Consider the following 18,742-nt stretch of genomic DNA (forward strand, 5'->3'; position numbering starts at 1 on the left):
CCCCCACAGGACCAGAGCAGGTATTATTTAGGTGGTGGATTATTCTCAGCACTGCAGTGACACTGACATGGTGGTGGTGTGTTAGTGTGTGTTGTGCTGGTATGAGTGGATAAGACACAGCAGCGCTGATGGAGTTTTTAAACACCTCACTATCACTGCTGGACTGAGAATAGTCCACCAACCAAAAACATTCAGCCAACAGCGCCCTGTGGGCAGCGTCCTGTGACCACTGATGAAGGTCTAGGAGATGACCAACTCAAACAGCAGCAAAAGATGAGCGATCGTATCTGACTTTACATCTACAAGGTGAACCAACTAGGTAGGAGTGTCTAATAGAGTGGACACGTTATTTAAAAACTCCAGCAGCGCTGATGTGTCTGATCCACTCATACCAGCACAACACACACTAACACACCACCACCATGTCAGTATAACTGCAGTGCTAAGAATGATCCACCACCTAAATAATACCTACTCTGTGGTGGTCCTATGGGGATCCTGACCATTGAAAAACAGGGTGGAAGCAGGCTAAAAAAGCATGCAGAAAAACAGATGGACTACAGTCAGTAATTGTAGAACTAAAAAAGTGCTTCTATATGGTAAGTGGAGCTGATAAAATGGACAGTGAGTGTAGAAACAAGGAGGTGGTTTTAATGTTATGGCTGATCAGTGTAAGGTTGGTTGCTAAATTATTAAAAAGTGCAATTAATAAAAAGAGCGGTGTAACAGTGGTAAGCATGCCTCTGTCTCAATTTTTATTTTACATTTTTATCTTACATTATCTTACATTTAAAGCACTACATGGCCTGGCCCCGGTATATTTAGCTGACTTACTGACCTATCACTCTTCCTGCCACAATCTTAGGTCCACTGGCTCCGACTTATTGGCTGTACCCAGGTTCAAGCGGGCTTCTATGGGTGGTCGTTCATTCACCTGTGCTGCCCCTCGCCTCTGGAATTCCCTTTCTCCTACTCTCCGCTCTGCGTCCTCCCTCACAATTTTCAAATCTTTGCTTAAAACACATCTCTTTACTGAGCACTTTTCATAGGGTTTTTTTATTTTTATTTTTTTTTATTGATTGTATTGTAAAGTGTTGTAAGGCGTCCTTGAGCATGGATAAAGGCGCTATATAAGTATAACTTATTATTATTGTTATTATTATTATTATTTTACTGTGTTGCAGGCAGTAGATTCTAAATGTTAACATTTACAAATTTTTTATTGCATTATATACTGTATGTCCCAACTTTTCCAGAAAATATGGTAGTAATAATAATAATAAAACAATACACATGCCAATTTTCTCATGTTTTAAAGTATTTTTCTTTTAATTACTTAACTAAAGTAACCTAAAAAAAAGAGCAAAAAAGTGGTATTCTGAGCTTGTGTTGTATAATACTACAATATATTTTGTATGTTAGTGTATTTATTTTAATGTTTTTTTCCAGATACATAATTGTATACAGAATTTTCAACCTTCTTAGACAAATATTGGCAGTAGAATAACTGTAATTGAAGAGCTAAGTGACTTTCAACAGGACTCATTAGGATGCACCCTGTCAGCCCCTTAAAGTTCTGCCCCGCTAGAGCTACTTCACCCAAAAGTGCAAAAGTGTGTAGTACGTAAGCATTATCTGTTTGGGTTGCAACACTTAGTACTGAGTTCTAAATCAACTCTACATGCAATGTCATCACAAAAAGTGCTTGTCAGAGGTTTAGAGGTTTTCGCTCACTGATCAACAAAGAATGGATAATCTTCATAGTTAATGCTAATCATTGTCTGGAGTGATCTTTTAGAATGCACAGTGGCAATTAAAGTTAATAAATATACGAGGATTCTTCAAAAAGTTTCCACATGTTTTAAACTCTATTGATTAAGAATTTCACCTTCCGATGCATTTTTCTCATCATCGTATCAACTTTTTAATGCCATCAGCAAAAATTTTTTTTGGTTGAGTGCATAGCTACTGATGCACCGCTGCTTTCACATCATCATCACATGAAAATCTTCTTCCCCTGAAAACTTTTTGGAGTGTCCAAAAAGGTGGAAATCAGATGGCGCTAAATCCAGACTATAAACTCTCTCAGACAAGTACTACTCCTCCCGTCCTTACCGTGTCCAATGAAAAAATAAAAAATATAAAACTTTTTAAAGATCCCTCGTACAACAGGTGGTCCTTTTTAGTGTTATTAAGGTAAAACTATTTGGCAAAGGTTTGGAAAAGCCCTTTCCTGTTTTAGCATGGCAATTCTCCTGTATTTAAATATAGTACTATTAAGAAATATGTTTGCTTAATTTCGAATAGAAGAATTTGACAGGTCTGCATACAGCCCGGCTTAGTGGGTAGCACTGTCGCCTCACAGCAAGAAGGTCCTGGGTTCGATCCCCAGGCGGGGTGGTCCGGGTCCTTTCTGTGCGGAGTTTGCATGTTCTCCTCATGTCTGCATGGGTTTCCTCCCACAGTCCAAAAACATGTGTTCAGGTTATTTGGAGACACTGAATTGCCCAGTAAGTGAATGGGTGTGTGTATGTTTGTGTGTCTGCCCTGTGATGGACTGGCGTCCCATCCAGGGTGTGCCTTGCGCCCATTGAAAAGCTGGGATAGGCTCCAGCACCCCCCTCCCGTGACCCTAATTGGATAAGCGGATAAGAAAATGAATGAATGAATGAATGCATACAGCCCTGAACATAACCCCTTCTAACACTGGGATGAACTCATTACCCAAAATCCTAGTAATAATATTGTGGCAGTATTGGTCTTGTGACCATGTAAAAATGGGGATCTGACTCGGGTCCTCATAAACCATGTATGACTATTGGTATAGTGATAATTACACCATGTATAATTATTGTCTTGTATTAAAAAGGCATAAACACTGACTTTAGCTAAGGCTAAGATTATCTGCAGTTCTTTAAATGCTTTTCTGAAATATTTTGACTTTGTTAATGAGTAAAGAAATCCTGAGACATTTCAGCAGACTGGTCAGTCTTCGCTTTGGTAGATTCACTACTATTCCATGTTTCTTTCATTTGGAGATAGTGTGAAGCCCTATAGTGTGAGAAAGCTTTGCAACCCTGTCCAAATGAATACAATAATTCAACTCAGTTTTCTCATATTCTCTATGTGTAATATTATATTAAAATTTATGATCCAAATAATTCAGTGAGGCAAATACACAATAACAGAGACAACTGGAAAGGGAGCAATAGGTTTTTACAATAACTGTACATGTATGCATGGTTTTCAGATTTCCACTACTGTATAATCTTACATAACAATGTCAACTAAACACATAAGCAATGTATTTATTCAAAATGCAATTGAGCTACAAACATGTTACATATAAAGGTGAGTTTGCTTCGAAAAGTGCTTTGAAATCATATTGTGACATACAGTATTTACAAGAACTCAGTGGACCAATACATGAAATGTTAATGCATGATAAAGTAATAATGTTAAAACAAGCAATTACAAACAAAAGACTGGACCTACTGACCATGAATTGTCTTATAAAGAAAAGTTTAAAATGTGTAATAAATTATTGTAACAATCAAGGAAAGAAAAAAAAAACAGCAAAATTATAAATTATAATGAAATTGCTCAAAAATCTGTGTGTAATATGGCAAGCATTTCCTTTCTACATCACCAGTATGGCAGTTTCACAGTTTCACAGCAATAGAGATATTGCTCAGTATGTACTGCAAAATAAACAAAATTCACTAATAACCCACTAACAAACTTTTTACAGACTAACTAACTACACAAGTGCTGCTGAATGCTGTATTAAGTGTGTAATACAGTGCTTGTTAAATACACTACATACATTTACCACATCTATACATCAAACAGATTTAAAGGTCAAATTCAATCAAACTATGAATCGGGTTCTTAACCCAAAGTCAATAATAGAGATAACAATTTTCTCAGTCAGCAAATACTGCTTAATGTTATATAACATTTTAATAGTACATTAGAATGCTTGATTGACTTTGGCCTTATAAAGTCACTGAAAAAAAAAAGAAAATACACACAGACGAATGTCTTTCTGTACAGAATAAGTTAGTGTTACAAAACAAGACACATGCACACTTTTATCAAGCAGTTCTCTCTTTAGAGAGAAAGTAAATAGTTTTCGCAAGTAGCATTTCTTTTAGATAAGTTGCCACAAAGACACAGAGAACCACATCTGTATGAGTATATACAGCAAGAAAAAAATGCACAGTACTGGCACTTGAAGGTGCAACATTGTGCATTGTATGCTAATGCTTGAAATACATCAATCATCAAGTGATAGTCATTAACTTACAAAACAACATAGAATTCTCACAGATTATTTAAAGAGAAAAACTGCTTTAGAACAAATAACAGGTGGCACGAGTGGGTCTGAGTATAGATTAGGACATTAATAGGTGATCAAGCCCACTTAGACACTGGCAAGAAAGATGTACAGCAACAACTGACTTTGTACATTTAAGTAGGCAAATACACCGATCAGCCATAACATTAAAACCACCTCTTTGTTTCTACACACATTGTCCATTTTATCAGCTCCACTTACCATATAGAAGCACTTTGTAGCTCTACGATTACTGACTGTAGTCCATCTGTTTCTCTGCATGCTTTGTTAGCCCCCTTTCATGCTGTTTTTCAATGGTCAGGACTCTCCCAGGACCACCACAGAGCAGGTATTATTTGGGTGGTGGATCATTCTCAGCACTGCAGTGACACTGACATGGTGGTGGTGTGTTAGTGTGTGTTGTGCTGGTATGAGTGGAAAAGACACAGCAGCGCTGATGTAGTTTTTAAAAACACCTTACTGTCACTGCTGGACTGAGAATAGTCCACCAACCAAAAACATCCAGCCAACAGCGCCCTGTGGGCAGCGTCCTGTGACCACTGATGAAGGTCTAGAAAATGACCAACTCAAACAGCAGCAATAGATGAGCGATCGTCTCTGACTTTACATCTACAAGGTGGACCAACTAGGTAGGAGTGTCTAATAGAGTGGACAGTGAGTGGACACGGTATTTAAAAACTCCAGCAGCGCTGCTGTGTCTGATCCACTCATACCAGCACAACACACACTAACACACCACCATCATGTCATTGTTACTGCAGTGCTGAAAATCATCCACCACCTAAATAATACCTGTGGTGGACCTGTGGGGGTCCTGACCATTGAAGAACAGCATGAAAGCAGGCAAAAAGCATGCAGAGAAACAGATGGACTACAGTCAGTAATTGTAGAACTACAAAGTGCTTCTATATGGTAAGTGGAGCTGTTAAAATGGACAGTGAGTGTAGAAACAAGGAGGTGGTTTTAATGGTATGGCTAATCAGTATATATCAAACTAGCCTAACATTTAAATCAGCATCACACTCAATAAATGCATTCAACTCCAGAATTACCCTGACTTTTTAAAATTCGTGTTAAAATGTGGCACTCATACTCATATATACTCAGGTAAGAAATTAAATTGCAAAATTTGCTTGATTTGGCCTGATTTAGTAAGGCTGTAACTACACAAACTCGACCTGGACCACCTTCTTATTGCACTCTGCTAAAACACTGAAATGCTACTTAGTACTAAATATTTAATGCCTAGTTGAGTAGCAGGGGCGGCACAGTGATAGCACTGTCGTCTCACAGCAAGAAGGTCCTGGTTTCGATCCCCAGGTGGGGTGGTCCGGGTCCTTTCTTTGAGGAGTTTGCATGTTCTCCTCGTGTCTGCGTGGGTTTACTCAGGGTGCTCCGGTTTCCTCCCACAGTCCAAAGACATGCAAATGAGGTGAATTGGAGATACTGAATTGTCCATGACTGTGTTTGATATAACCTTGTGAACTGATGAACCTTGTGTAATGAGTAACTACCATTCCTGTCATGAATGTAACCAAAGTGTAAAACATGACATTAAAATCCTAATAAACAAACATTTGAGTAGCAAAAAGATATACACCAATTAGCCAAAACATTAGAACCACTACCAAAAATGTGCATGGCAATGTCTAGTTTGTAACAACTGCATGTCACTGTGGGATATATACCAGATGTTGGACTGCTGGTAGTTATTTGTAGTACACGTGTCAAATGCAGAAGGTATGTGCAGGTATAAAGTTCTGAGTGACTTTGATAGGGTGTTTTGAACGAATGACTAAGTTGTAAGATGTATCTCTGAAACAGCAGTGGTTTGCACTTCAGGTGTTTCTTTTATAAATGATAATTAGGTTGCATTGTTTAATTGTTTCAGCACTCCAGTCATTATTAAAAGATTTATATCTGTTTTTATTGACAGTTTATTCACTCGCACCTTTTTACATTAATCATTTTTGTTTTTTATTATAGGCAGTTTTTTTTCTCATAATTAAGTAGTTGTTAAAAAAGCATTTTAAGTGTATTAAGTGTTTAGCCAATCAATGACATTTGTGCTTAAAATGGCCAAACGGTTGCCAGGTTTTGGAGTGTTACCCAGGGTGCAGTGGTTCAGAGAGCAACTTAAACATGATCGTGTGAAGCACTATGATCCAAAAGATGTTGTTACACCTAGCTCTAATGCAAATGCACTGTGAACATTCTGCACACATTGTATATAACTTTTTGGAAACCACATTTGCAACATTGTAAAATGCCGAAATGCCAGCTAGGACATCAGATTAGTCATAACACTGCTGATGCACAGTGTTCGATTATTCAGCACTTGTATAAGCAGCTGGGAACAATCCTGTCATGCAGTTAGTGACTTTGTTCAGCCCCACCCCCACCTTAAAAGATCCTTCTGCACACCTGGGCAACAGCTAAAAGTTATTTCAGTATAAGTTATGAATAAAAATGTTGAATTGTTTTCAGAAAGAAGATACTAACCACAAACATAGTGGCAACAAAAGCAAAGAACATGCCAAAGATTTCCAAAATGCACAGATTACTTAAAGTTGGAGGTTGTCTGGTTTTTTGAAAAAGGGACATTTATGAGACATGAGACACAGTATCAACATTTAGTTTTAAAATTCTGGGGTATCTGGGTGTAATTCAAAGGGGAGACGTTACATGTGCACACTCATAAATCTAAAATACCTTTAGATGTAAAAATGGAATGTGCATAAAGAAGTGACTTGTCTTGATGACCAGTGCTGGAGGAGTGTAAGTAATTCTGGAGTTGATTGTAGTTGTGCAGCTAGAGTTTTACTTATATTTATTATTAATTTATTTATTTTTTGTTTTCATTTCATTTTTATGTACTGTTTTATTCTGGTCATTGTTGTAGCAGGTCTACTTCCACAGGGAGACACTGAGTGTACGGCAGGAATGCGCCAATCCATCACAGGGCTTCGGCCATCACCTAAATAAAGCTCCCCCACAGATACAGCCAATCATGTCTGTGTAGAAGAGTGACGAGCTAATAGCACCGCTGAGATTTGAACTGAGATCTCAGTGGTGGTGGGCTAGAGTAATAGACTGCTGCACCACCTGAGCGCCCGTTTATTAATTTTTTATGTCAACTTAAGTTCAAAGCCAATCAAAGAGATTACATTTTTATTTCAGGTTTAATTGATCAGCTTTTTCCTTCAGCGCTTTTTAAAAAGGACTTCAAGATATTTTTGTGTTCTTTAACAAACTGTTTCAATTTTTAAACATCAAATCCAAATTAAATGATTGTGATTAAATAGATACCAACAAAAAAGATCCGGTTGACCACCAGTATTATATTACTATGTCTGTTGCATTGGCTGTGTTTGCTTTTTGTGGACATCCAGATGTTTTCCCTTTAGCCACTCACTCTTCAATGCTCTCCACCGAATCTCTACGGAGGACCTGGAATCTCACCATTACACTGTGATGGAGAAACGGCAACCTCTGGTTTTATTTGCTGGAGCTCAAGGGCGGTGCGAGGGGGTTCGGGGGTTACGGCCATGGTGCTGCTTGGAGTCAGAGACCCTGCGGATGCTCCTATTGCTGGACTGGAGGCCCCAGAGTCGCTCTGATCTGGAGCTCGGAGCCTTTTCATTAAGGTGGTCACCCGTACTGCTTTCTGCATAAAACAGGAAGCACATTTCAGCCTTATGTGGACATGAACAGAATGGGAGGAATGTTTATAAGCTTTGGATGGTGTGCAGTTGTGAAAGTACCGGTACAAGAGATTCGGACTGAAATTTGCACATTTTTAGAAAGTTACACATAAATTGCACCAGACTTCTCAACGGTATTCACAGTTCATAACTTAAACAATGTTGTTTTTACACAACTGCTGTCTAATAATCTGTGGCATCAACAATATTCAAGTTTCAACAATATTCATTCATGTAAGTTATGTTTGGTGTAATAAAATACACACAAAGACGAGAGAATGCCAAGTGAAGGCTAGTTAAATATATAACGAGATTCCTCCTAAAAATGCCTTTTTTCTTTTGCATTTTCCCCCCCTTTTCTTCCAATTTTTAGCGTAGACAATCCGCTGCTGGGGATCCCAACAGTGTCCCAGAAGGGCGTGTCTGGACTGACACACGCTCCCTCCAATGTTTGCAGTCCTACCAATCCCTTCTTACTCATCCACACCTCTGTGAATTTGCGCTTGAGGTCGGCTTCGCACATGGACAGCCACATTCCGATCTATGCACTCCTCCACTTCTGTGCAGGCGCCCTGGGCAACCAAAGTTCTTACCCACCCCCACCCTTTTTAATCTGGCCTTTTCCCACACAGCAGACTGGAGGCCAATTTTGTCTGCTGCAGGCATTAGCCAATTATGGCTGCTAGAGGGTGCCCAGCCCACCAGTAGCAGTGCCAAGACTCAAATCTGAGAGTTCAGAATCTTGGTGCTGGTACGTGAGCACCCTTAAATACGTTTTTTTAAATGTAGGCATCTTAGATAAGTATATTGAATGGTCAAAAGTATGTGTATTGTTCAGTTCAGTTGTTTTAGCCACACTTATTGCTTACAGGTGTAATAAATAAATGACATAATTATAATTTTATGCTTTCCATATTCCATACACATTCCAGTACATTCTAAAGGCTTTCAACAGGGATAAGGTTCAAGGCTCTTTGCAGGCCATTTGAGTAACTCCACACCGAACTTGGCAAATAATTTTTTATGAACCCTACTTTGTGGCGTTTTTCTGTTTCAACATGACTGTGGCCCTTTGCACATTCATTAATGATTTTATAAGCTACACTTATCAATCAAATATTATCTGGTCATAAGGGATCCTATGGGGGTCCCATTCAATAAAGTGTACAGAGCAACAAGGTCAACTGTATGGTATGTGTAGTTTATAAAAAAAAAAAAAATAATTTAATTCTGGATATGTGTCCCTAATAAAGTGCTTAGTGAGTGTAATTATATTATTTATCCAAATAAAAACATAAATAAATACATAAACCTGTAGATGCCATCTAGTCAATTTCATTAGCCTTTGTTGTACCATAGTAAAGAGCGGCAGGGTGGCTCGGTGGGTGGCACTGTGGCCTCCCAGCAAGAAGGTCCTGGATTCGATTCCCAGGTGAAGCAGCCCAGGTCCTTTCTGTGTGGAGTTTGATGTTCTCCCCATGTCTGCGTGGGTTTCCTCCGGGAGCTCCGGTTTCCTCCCACAGTCCAAAGACATGGAAGTGAGGTGAATTGGAGACACTAAATTGTCTGTGACTGTGTTTGATATTGAACTTGAACTGATAAATCTTGTGTAATGAGTAACTACCTGTCCTGTCATGAATGTAACCAAAGTGTGTAAGTCATGACGTTAAAATCCTAATTAAACTGCCATTTGTAAATACAACCCTTTAAGTATTTGTTTATGGTGTTAAAGTACACTTACCTTCCATTTAGCTTTGGCAAAATTCTTTTCAATTTGAGCACATACGCCATCTTTAATATTCTTGTCTGAAGCAGCGTTTCCAGATATCCTTATGTGGAGAAAAGACAAATATGTTACCTCAGTTGTATGTAAAATTATAATATCTGTAAAAACCATAATCTAAATGCTGTATACCACTCATGGCTGATTGCTTCCTGTGCAGTCAGTCTTTGATCTTGGTCCACTTCCATCAAAGATGCAACTAGACTTTTAGCTAGAATAGAGAAACCCATTTTTATTGATATAGCATTTTAGTTAGTTAGTTTTTTATGTAATACTGTAGTTTATTACACGCTTCCTCTAAAAACTGCCATGTGTCACCATACCAGAATCTGAGATGTCATCCCAGTAGGGTGAGTCAAACTCATAGTCCCCTGTCAGAATTTTCCGGAACATGTTCTTGTCATGACTGTCATCATCATCATCGTCCCCCTCATCATAAAAAGGAGGGTTTCCTGACAGTCTGGCAAAAATATGGTGAAGATTAATACAGAAACATTGCTATCCAATCATAAAAAGGCACTTCTTGACAGACTGGTGAATAGACCACAGATGGATATATTCAGGTGGTTGACAACTTAATGGAAATGATAGATTAATATGAGCTTAAATGTTATTCATAGTGACTCAATCATAATTACAAATCCATCTGCACAGTTTAGATCTATAATAATAAATGGCATGTATCAGCTGTATCAGGAAAAATTGACAATTTTATAGCAGCTGTTTCAAAGAGGTTCAAAAGCTGATCGCAGGCACAAAAACTAGACAATGATCTGTTGTCAATCTCAAAAGTTATGGCATGTATTTGTTGTAAAACATGATCAAATGGCATCAGTGTAGAGGAACAGTATTTATAAGTTAAGGCTCACTGACCGTGACAGACACACACTTTACAGACATGGCTAAATGCCAAAAATGTATGGCCACAAAAATAAAAAGCGCACCTCTATGATTCAGTCTCAACAATCGTCTTTATGTCAGGGCTGCCATTCGAAAACCTTTTGTAGCCCAACACATAAAGATGCATAACTTGGTGTAAAAAGCACCAAAAACCTGGACCTCTGAGCAATGTTCAAATCAACATTTATCATATTTTCTACATCTGGATGGATTTATGCTTGGAGGAAGCTTAAAAAAGCCTTTAAACCACAATGTCGCTGCCAACTGTTCAGTACAGTACAAGTTTTTAATTGTTACATGCACCATTTGGTGGAAACCTGTAACAAGCCCATCTGCCATGGAGATCGGCAGTGAGGCTCGGCTATGAAATCATGCCAAAAATGGTGGGCAGAGGTGACAGATGATTGTGTTTAACTGACAGTGACATGCGCCTGGTTGAGCAATAATTAACTCCAGGTGAAAGTCTATTTATCACAGTTTCTTCCTTACAGATCTGCTTTTCTCTTAAAACCATGATGCCAGGCTCTATTCAGTTTTCTGCTGGTGTTATGAGGCCAGCACACTTCCTTAGAACTTAGCCAGCGTCAGGCCACTTTTTGGGTGTCTCAACGATATTACCCTGGATGATCGAGCTGCCCTAAAGGCACTGTAACAGCCCTTCTGGAGTGAACTCCATGTTTTATGACCCACATTGGGCATTGGGCTGCTCCTTGGGATGAGGTGCCGCTTGTTCTGAGCTGGGTTGTTACTTTCTTTTTTCTTTTATTAAGAACTCAGTTGTTGCATGCACTCTGACTAATTATTATTTGCCATATTATGACAAATAGTTTTCTGTTCTAACCCTTTTTATCCACATTCACCATTGCAGGCTTCGGGTGTTTTTTGTGGCTTTCATTTGTTACTTTGTTTCCATTATTTCGGCCACTGCTTTTATCTTCCCTTTACCCTTTCTGTTTGTGGAAATTTTGTTGTGGCAGGTTTCTTGCAGGTACAGGGCTATACATATCGTCTTCATTTATTGAAGCAGACATGATGTAAATACACTGATCAGCCATAACATTAAAACCACCTCCTTGTTTCTACACTCATTGTCCATTTTATCAGCACCACTTACCATATAGGACCACTTTGTAGTTCTACAATTACTGACTGTAGTCCATCTGTTTCTCTACATACTTTTTTAGCCTGCTTTCACCCTGGTGGATGATTCTCAGCACTGCAGTGACACTGACATGGTGGTGGTGTGTTAGTGTGTGTTGTGCTGGTATGAGTGGATCAGACACAGCAGCGCTGCTGGAGTTTTTAAATACCGTGTCCACTCACTGTCCACTCTATTAGACACTCCTACCTAGTTGGTCCATCTTGTAAATGTGAAGTCAGAGACGATCGCTCATCTATTGCTGCTGTTTGAGTTGGTCATCTTCTAGACCTTCATCGGTGGTCATACGACGCTGCCCATGGGGCGCTGTTGGCTGGCTGTTTTTGGTTGGTGGACTATTCTCTGTTTATTCTCACTCCATCAGCATTGTTGTGTCTTATCCACTCATACCAGTACAACACACACTAACACACCACCATTATGCCAGTGTCACTGCAGTGCTGAGAATGATCCACCACCCAAATAATACCTACTCTGCAGTGGTCCTGGGAGAGTCCTGACCATTGAAGAACAACATGAAAGGGGGCTAACAAAGCATGCAGAGAAACAGATGGACTACAGTCAGTAATTGTAGAACTACAAAGTATGGTAAAAAAAATATGGTAAGTGAAGCTGATAAAATGGACAGTGAGTGTAGAAACAAGGAGGTGGTTTTAATGTTATGGCTGATCGGTGTGTAATCATGATGTAAAAACAGATACATGCAGCCTGTGCCACATCCTCTTCAAGTACAGGCCACTAATCTTTGGGCTGTTTAAAATGATGAGACAAAGTAACAGATAATCTTAATGACAATGTGAACACACACAGACCAAAAAACTAAACAAATGCTTGTGGGTATTAATGATGAACACAAAGTATCTGATTCCCACTGACAGGATGTACATGACCACTCCAATGGCCCAGCAGTCCACTGGTCTGCCATATCTCTGTCGGCCAACTACCTCTGGAGCTAAGTAAAGCAAAGATATACCATTAGAATGAGCAAACATCTTCATATAGATTATTCTTGTGAGCATGTATGTGATAGGAATGGGCATATAATCATGTAATGATAATAAATTATTCTGTAATTGCTAATATGCATGAAATTACTTGGGTAAACACTTTCATATACTTCTCAATTATATAATGATTAATGATTAGTAAATAATAAAGACGACTAAAAGGAAATAACTAAACTAGCTACAACTAGTGAGAGAGCACATTGGTAGAACCACATTTGTTTGTTTTCTTTGTCATCCAAAGTACTCTCAAAAGTCTTTACCAGAACCAATGTTTTTACCTCTTTGAATTTTGATGACACAGATACATTGCAACTAGCAATGAAGCATGTTATTTTTATATATTTATTTTCATATTTTTTTGCAATTTCCTATTTTCTCTTATTCAGTCATTTACAATTCCCCATTACTCCCAATACATGCAACCCGTTTGCTCTTCATGTTCCTGCTCTACAAAATGCAGTAAATGTTAAAAAAACAATATTGCAATATCTAATAAATCATCATAACAGTTATAGCAGATACAGTGATGATACAATGTATCAAATGGCCAGTAGCATTTTGTGTTTTTATTTTTACCAAGGTATTCAGGAGTGCCACAGGGCTCTTTAATAAGACCATTCTCCAGCTTGGCAAGATGAAAATCGCTAATGACAATTTTGGAGTGCTTCAGGCGATTGTAGTAAACAAGATTCTCCAGCTAGAAAAAAAACACAGAAGATAGTCCAGGGTCATTAGATTCAGAAAAAAAAAACTTTAAAAGTCTAACATGCAGGATGCAGCCTTAAGCAGTTGTATTCTGGTTTAAAGACAACACAAAATGCATAAAATCAAATCTAAGTTTTATGTGTAGTGCTAAACGATCACTATAATCCTAAAAGCATCTGCTTTATGACTCTACGCAACCAAGCACTTGTATACCATCCACCAACACTTTTTTTTTCTTTTTACCCATTTTAGAGTTTAGTCACTATCAAATTATTGTGCAGATGTAAACCATGCGTGTGAAGGTGAGGACTATTGTATTTCCATGAAGCCAGACATGTTTTAAACTGCTACTTGCAGCTGTAATTGGCTGGCATTGCGATAACTGACAAAGAAAAATGAAAAAAGAAGACCTTGTTTCCAATTCAGACAAAAAGGACCAATTATTATATCTCTATTTTAGCAGTTCTGACAATGTTCAGAATTCCAAGCATGCTCAAATTTTGTACAACAATCTGCTTAAACAAGACACTAAACAATTTTGACTAAAGGACGATTAAATAATTTGTTTGTATATGTAAAGAGAGACGTATAATAACACATTTATGATTATTATAATATGATTTAAATAAAGGATGAGAAAACCTATTTTGTGACACTGACTCACTCCATCCGTTTCTGGAAGTCATGCTGGTGTAATACCACCTGTAACCATGTGATGGGAGTAAAGCAGCATGGTACCTTCAGGTTCCTGTGCACAATGCGGAGGGAGTGGAGGTAAGCCACGGCCTCCAACACTTGTCTGATTACATTGCTAGTGTCACGCTCCGAGTAATAGCCCTGGTCCAAGATCCAGTCAAACACCTCTCTGCCCGTAGCTCTGTCACAAATATTAATACACAGGGAAAATGGAAATTGTCAGAAGGTTGCATGGTTAAGGGCAAAATTGTACTTTTTTTTATATTTTCATATCTGATTTGATGATGGCCTGCTATAAAATGATGAACATTTTATATGATGCTCAAGACTCAAGAATGCTCACAGGCTACTCAAAAAATGAAGATTATAGATGCACTTTCTTGTTAAGGCATATATAGTAAGTATACAGCATACAATTATTTAACAAGTAATAAATATTAATAAGCCAACATATTTCCAAAAGTATGTGGACACCACTTCTAATTATTGAGTTTAAGGGAGTATTCAAAAACCTAGTAAGTTCTCTACAGACGCATTTTACGTTATCAAACGAGCTCTCCCGAGAAGAAGCATGTTCGAATTCTTAGATGCCTTAACATGCTGTCTAGTAAGATACCTTAAATTTAAACGGGATTTTGACTGAATACAGAGGGTGCATCCAATGCTTCTTTAGCGATGAAGGCAGTCCCAGCATTCTGTCAGGACCAAGGGTGCAATTAAACCCAGGCCCCCCTAGTGGTAACTCCCAAGTTGGAACCACTACACTAATAACAGACCCAGGTGCAGAGACTCAATTAAAAGGAATACGTTTTATTGACTTCTTCACTTTTTAGTAAACTTTTATTAACCAAAACAAACAGGGACAAAACGCTCAGAGGATATCAAACTTAGGGTGCAGTATTAAAGAACAAATGAGGACAAAAGCACAGAGGATCTCAGCAAACTCACCAACAAATAATCAACAAAGACTAACAGGAAACACAGGTTTAAATATACAGGTTAATTAGACACGAAATTAGACACAGTCGATACAAGGAGCAAACTGGCGGGAAACTAGAACAATGGCAGGTGGGGCTAAGACAAACACAAGGGCACATGGCCAAGTAAACAAAGAGTCCGTAAAGAGTTCCTAGTGGCCTCTAGAGGTCACCACAAACCCCAACTCATGACACATTCAGTGTGGCACAACTTTTCTTACTAAAAAAATTACAAATATGGCGGACGAATGCGGAGCAATGAACGGAGTTATTTTCAAATGGAACTAAATTATCACTGATTTTTAATTTGTTTAAATGTGTACAATTGTCATTTATTTGCAAATTCGGGCTTGTCAGTAACAATTGAACTGTTTTCGGGACACAGAGGGAGGTAGTTGATATGCTAGCGTGTTGTGCCACCTCAGCCCATTGGTTTAACTGGCATGAGGCTAAACTGATGTAACCGTCTAAGTAGCGCATCCGAATAAACTGACTTATAAGTCAATGACTTATTAGAAGTAGACAGGCTTATTAGGCAGTAGACAGCAAGGTAGCTCACTAGGTTTTCAAACAGACCCTAAGCGTCTTAGTCACACCAATTGCTAAGAGGTGTGAAATGATGAAAAATTTCCAATTTTGTGACAAGTAACCTTGGAAAAGATTCTTTCCTCCTCCAGCATGTGGCCCAGTGCACAAAGCCATTTGATGAGTTTGGTGTGAAAAAACTCCAGTGGTCTGCACAAAACCCTGAACTTAATGATCTTTTTTGGGAAGAAATGAAACGTGATTTGCGAGCGAGTGCCTCATTCCACAATGAAACGAATTACAACAGGCACACTCCAGAATCTTGTAGAGAGTGTTTAAGTATAATGAGGGCCAGCATGAGGGTCACAAGGAGGGGGATGCTTCTTATTAATGCCCATGGATTCACAAAAGGAGGTTTATCAAGTTCCTGGTCAGGTGCCTACATACTTTTGGTGTACAGCTACAAGTGTATGCATATTCTGACTCCAACTGCATACATGTACATGCATGTACACACACACACACACACACACACACACACACACACACACACACACACACACACAGGCACACAGCACTCACAGTTCCAAAAAGAGGAAGTATTCTTTTCTTGTCTCAAAGACGTCAACCAGCTGGAGGATGTTATGATGCTTCACCCTGCAATGATAAGAGGAAGAGACAGACTGTAACTGTGAGACAGGAAACAGAAGAATTCTTTCTCCATGAAGAGGCATTCATTTTCCCAAAAAAGTAATTAACTTCCTAGCATGCCAGTTTAAATATAAGGCAGCTACAGTGTATCACAAAAGTGAGTACACCCCTCACATTTCTGCAAATATTTTATTATATCTTTTCATGGGACAACACTATAGAAATAAAACTTGGATATAACTTAGAGTAGTCAGTGTACAACTTGTATAGCAGTGTAGATTTACTGTCTTCTGAAAATAACTCAACACACAGCCATTAATGTCTAAATAGCTGGCAACATAAGTGAGTACACCCCACAGTGAACATGTCCAAATTGTGCCCAAAGTGTCAATATTTTGTGTGACCACCATTATTATCCAGCACTGCCTTAACCCTCCTGGGCATGGAATTCACCAGAGCTGCACAGGTTGCTACTGGAATCCTCTTCCACTCCTTCATGATGACATCACGGAGCTGGTGGATGTTAGACACCTTGAACTCCTCCACCTTCCACTTGAGAATGCGCCACAGGTGCTCAATTGGGTTTAGTCCATCACCTTTACCTTAAGCTTCCTCAGCAAGGCAGTTGTCATCTTGGAGGTTGTGTTTGGGGTCGTTACTGTTGGAAAACTGCCATGAGGCCCAGTTTTCGAAGGGAGGGGATCATGCTCTGTTTCAGAATGTCACAGTACATGTTGGAATTCATGTTTCCCTGAATGAACTGCAGCTCCCCAGTGCCAGCAACACTCATGCAGCCCAAGACCATGATGCTACCACCACCATGCTTGACTGTAGGCAAGATACAGTTGTCTTGGTACTTCTCACCAGGGCGCCGCCACACATGCTGGACACCATCTGAGCCAAACAAGTTTATCTTGGTCTCGTCAGACCACAGGGCATTCCAGTAATCCATGTTCTTGGACTGCTTGTTTTCAGCAAACTGTTTGCGGGCTTTCTTGTGCGTCAGCTTCCTTCTGGGATGACGACCATGCAGACCGAGTTGATGCAGTGTGCGGCGTATGGTCTGAGCACTGACGGGCTGCAACCTCTGCAGCAATGCTGGCAGCACTCATGTGTCTATTTTTTAAAGCCAACCTCTGGATATGACGCCGAACACGTGGACTCAACTTCTTTGGTCGACCCTGGCGAAGCCTGTTCCGAGTGGAACCTGTCCTGGAAAACCGCTGTATGACCTTGGCCACCATGCTGTAGCTCAGTTTCAGGGTGTTAGCAATCTTCTTATAGCCCAGGCCATCTTTGTGGACAGCAACAATTCTATTTCTCACATCCTCAGAGAGTTATTTGCCATGAGGTGCCATGTTGAATATCCAGTGGCCAGTATGAGAGAATTGTACCCAAAACACCAAATTTAACAGCCCTGCTCCCCATTTACACCTGGGACCTTGACACATGACACCAGGGAGGGACAACGACACATTTGGGCACAATTTGGACATGTTCACTGTGGGGTGTACTCACTTATGTTGCCAGCTATTTAGACATTAATGGCTGTGTGTTGAGTTATTTTCAGAAGACAGTAAATCTACACTGCTATACAAGTTGTACACTGACTACTCTAAGTTATATCCAAGTTTCATGTCTATAGTGTTGTCCCATGAAAAGATATAATGAAATATTTGCAGAAATGTGAGGGGTGTACTCACTTTTGTGATACACTGTATATTCTGTTGGTTCCAAATGAATATCTCTGAAACACCCAACAACATCATCTTACATTTTCAAGATGAGAATCTCATTCTTCGCCGCCTTCCGCACCTTCCTCCCATCCTTCTTCAGGAACTTCTTGCAGGTGTACATTTTCTGTGTGGTTTTGTCTTTAGCTCGGAAAATCTCACAAAACTCCTCCCTGGTTTTAAAGACAGCAATGACTCACAATATAAACCAAGCTAATACAACATAATTAAAAATTAAGTATAAAAAAGATGCAGAGATTAGATAGCTCTTACGATTTGACCACCTGGCCCAGGTCATATTTGTCAGTAACCTCAGTGGGACTATTGTAATCCTTCTTTTCACCCAAGGTTAAACAGCCAAATGGCATGGCTGCTTCTGTCCTCAAACAGAAAACAAAACAGTGCACATAAATCTCTAAAAGCTTTTAAATTCCACAGATCTTATAATGAAGCATTTTACTTCCATTGTGTGCTTTTATTGAGATGAGAGTTCATTTGTTTCCTACATTTACATTTACAGCATTTAGTAGACACTTTTATCC

The 18,742-nt window shown here is 39.2% G+C and overlaps 1 protein-coding gene across 1 annotated transcript in view; it reads right to left on the reverse strand.

The window, feature by feature from the left end:
* Positions 1–7,016: 7,016 nt before the first annotated feature.
* camkva (CaM kinase-like vesicle-associated a) overlaps positions 7,017–18,742 on the reverse strand; it is a 51,468-nt gene continuing 39,742 nt past the window's right edge. The window contains exons 2-11 of the mRNA XM_062996701.1: positions 18,474–18,576; positions 18,242–18,373; positions 16,399–16,473; positions 14,357–14,495; positions 13,490–13,610; positions 12,783–12,858; positions 10,171–10,307; positions 9,980–10,058; positions 9,806–9,893; positions 7,017–8,027 (exon numbers count right to left, since the gene is read on the reverse strand). Coding sequence (XP_062852771.1) covers positions 7,800–8,027; positions 9,806–9,893; positions 9,980–10,058; positions 10,171–10,307; positions 12,783–12,858; positions 13,490–13,610; positions 14,357–14,495; positions 16,399–16,473; positions 18,242–18,373; positions 18,474–18,568 — 1,170 coding nt within the window. The 5' untranslated portion in view covers positions 18,569–18,576 and the 3' untranslated portion in view covers positions 7,017–7,799. The remainder of the gene's footprint in view (positions 8,028–9,805; positions 9,894–9,979; positions 10,059–10,170; positions 10,308–12,782; positions 12,859–13,489; positions 13,611–14,356; positions 14,496–16,398; positions 16,474–18,241; positions 18,374–18,473; positions 18,577–18,742) is intronic.

The sequence above is a fragment of the Trichomycterus rosablanca genome, chromosome 6 (genome assembly GCF_030014385.1).
Source record: "Trichomycterus rosablanca isolate fTriRos1 chromosome 6, fTriRos1.hap1, whole genome shotgun sequence".
Lineage (NCBI taxonomy): Eukaryota > Metazoa > Chordata > Actinopteri > Siluriformes > Trichomycteridae > Trichomycterus > Trichomycterus rosablanca.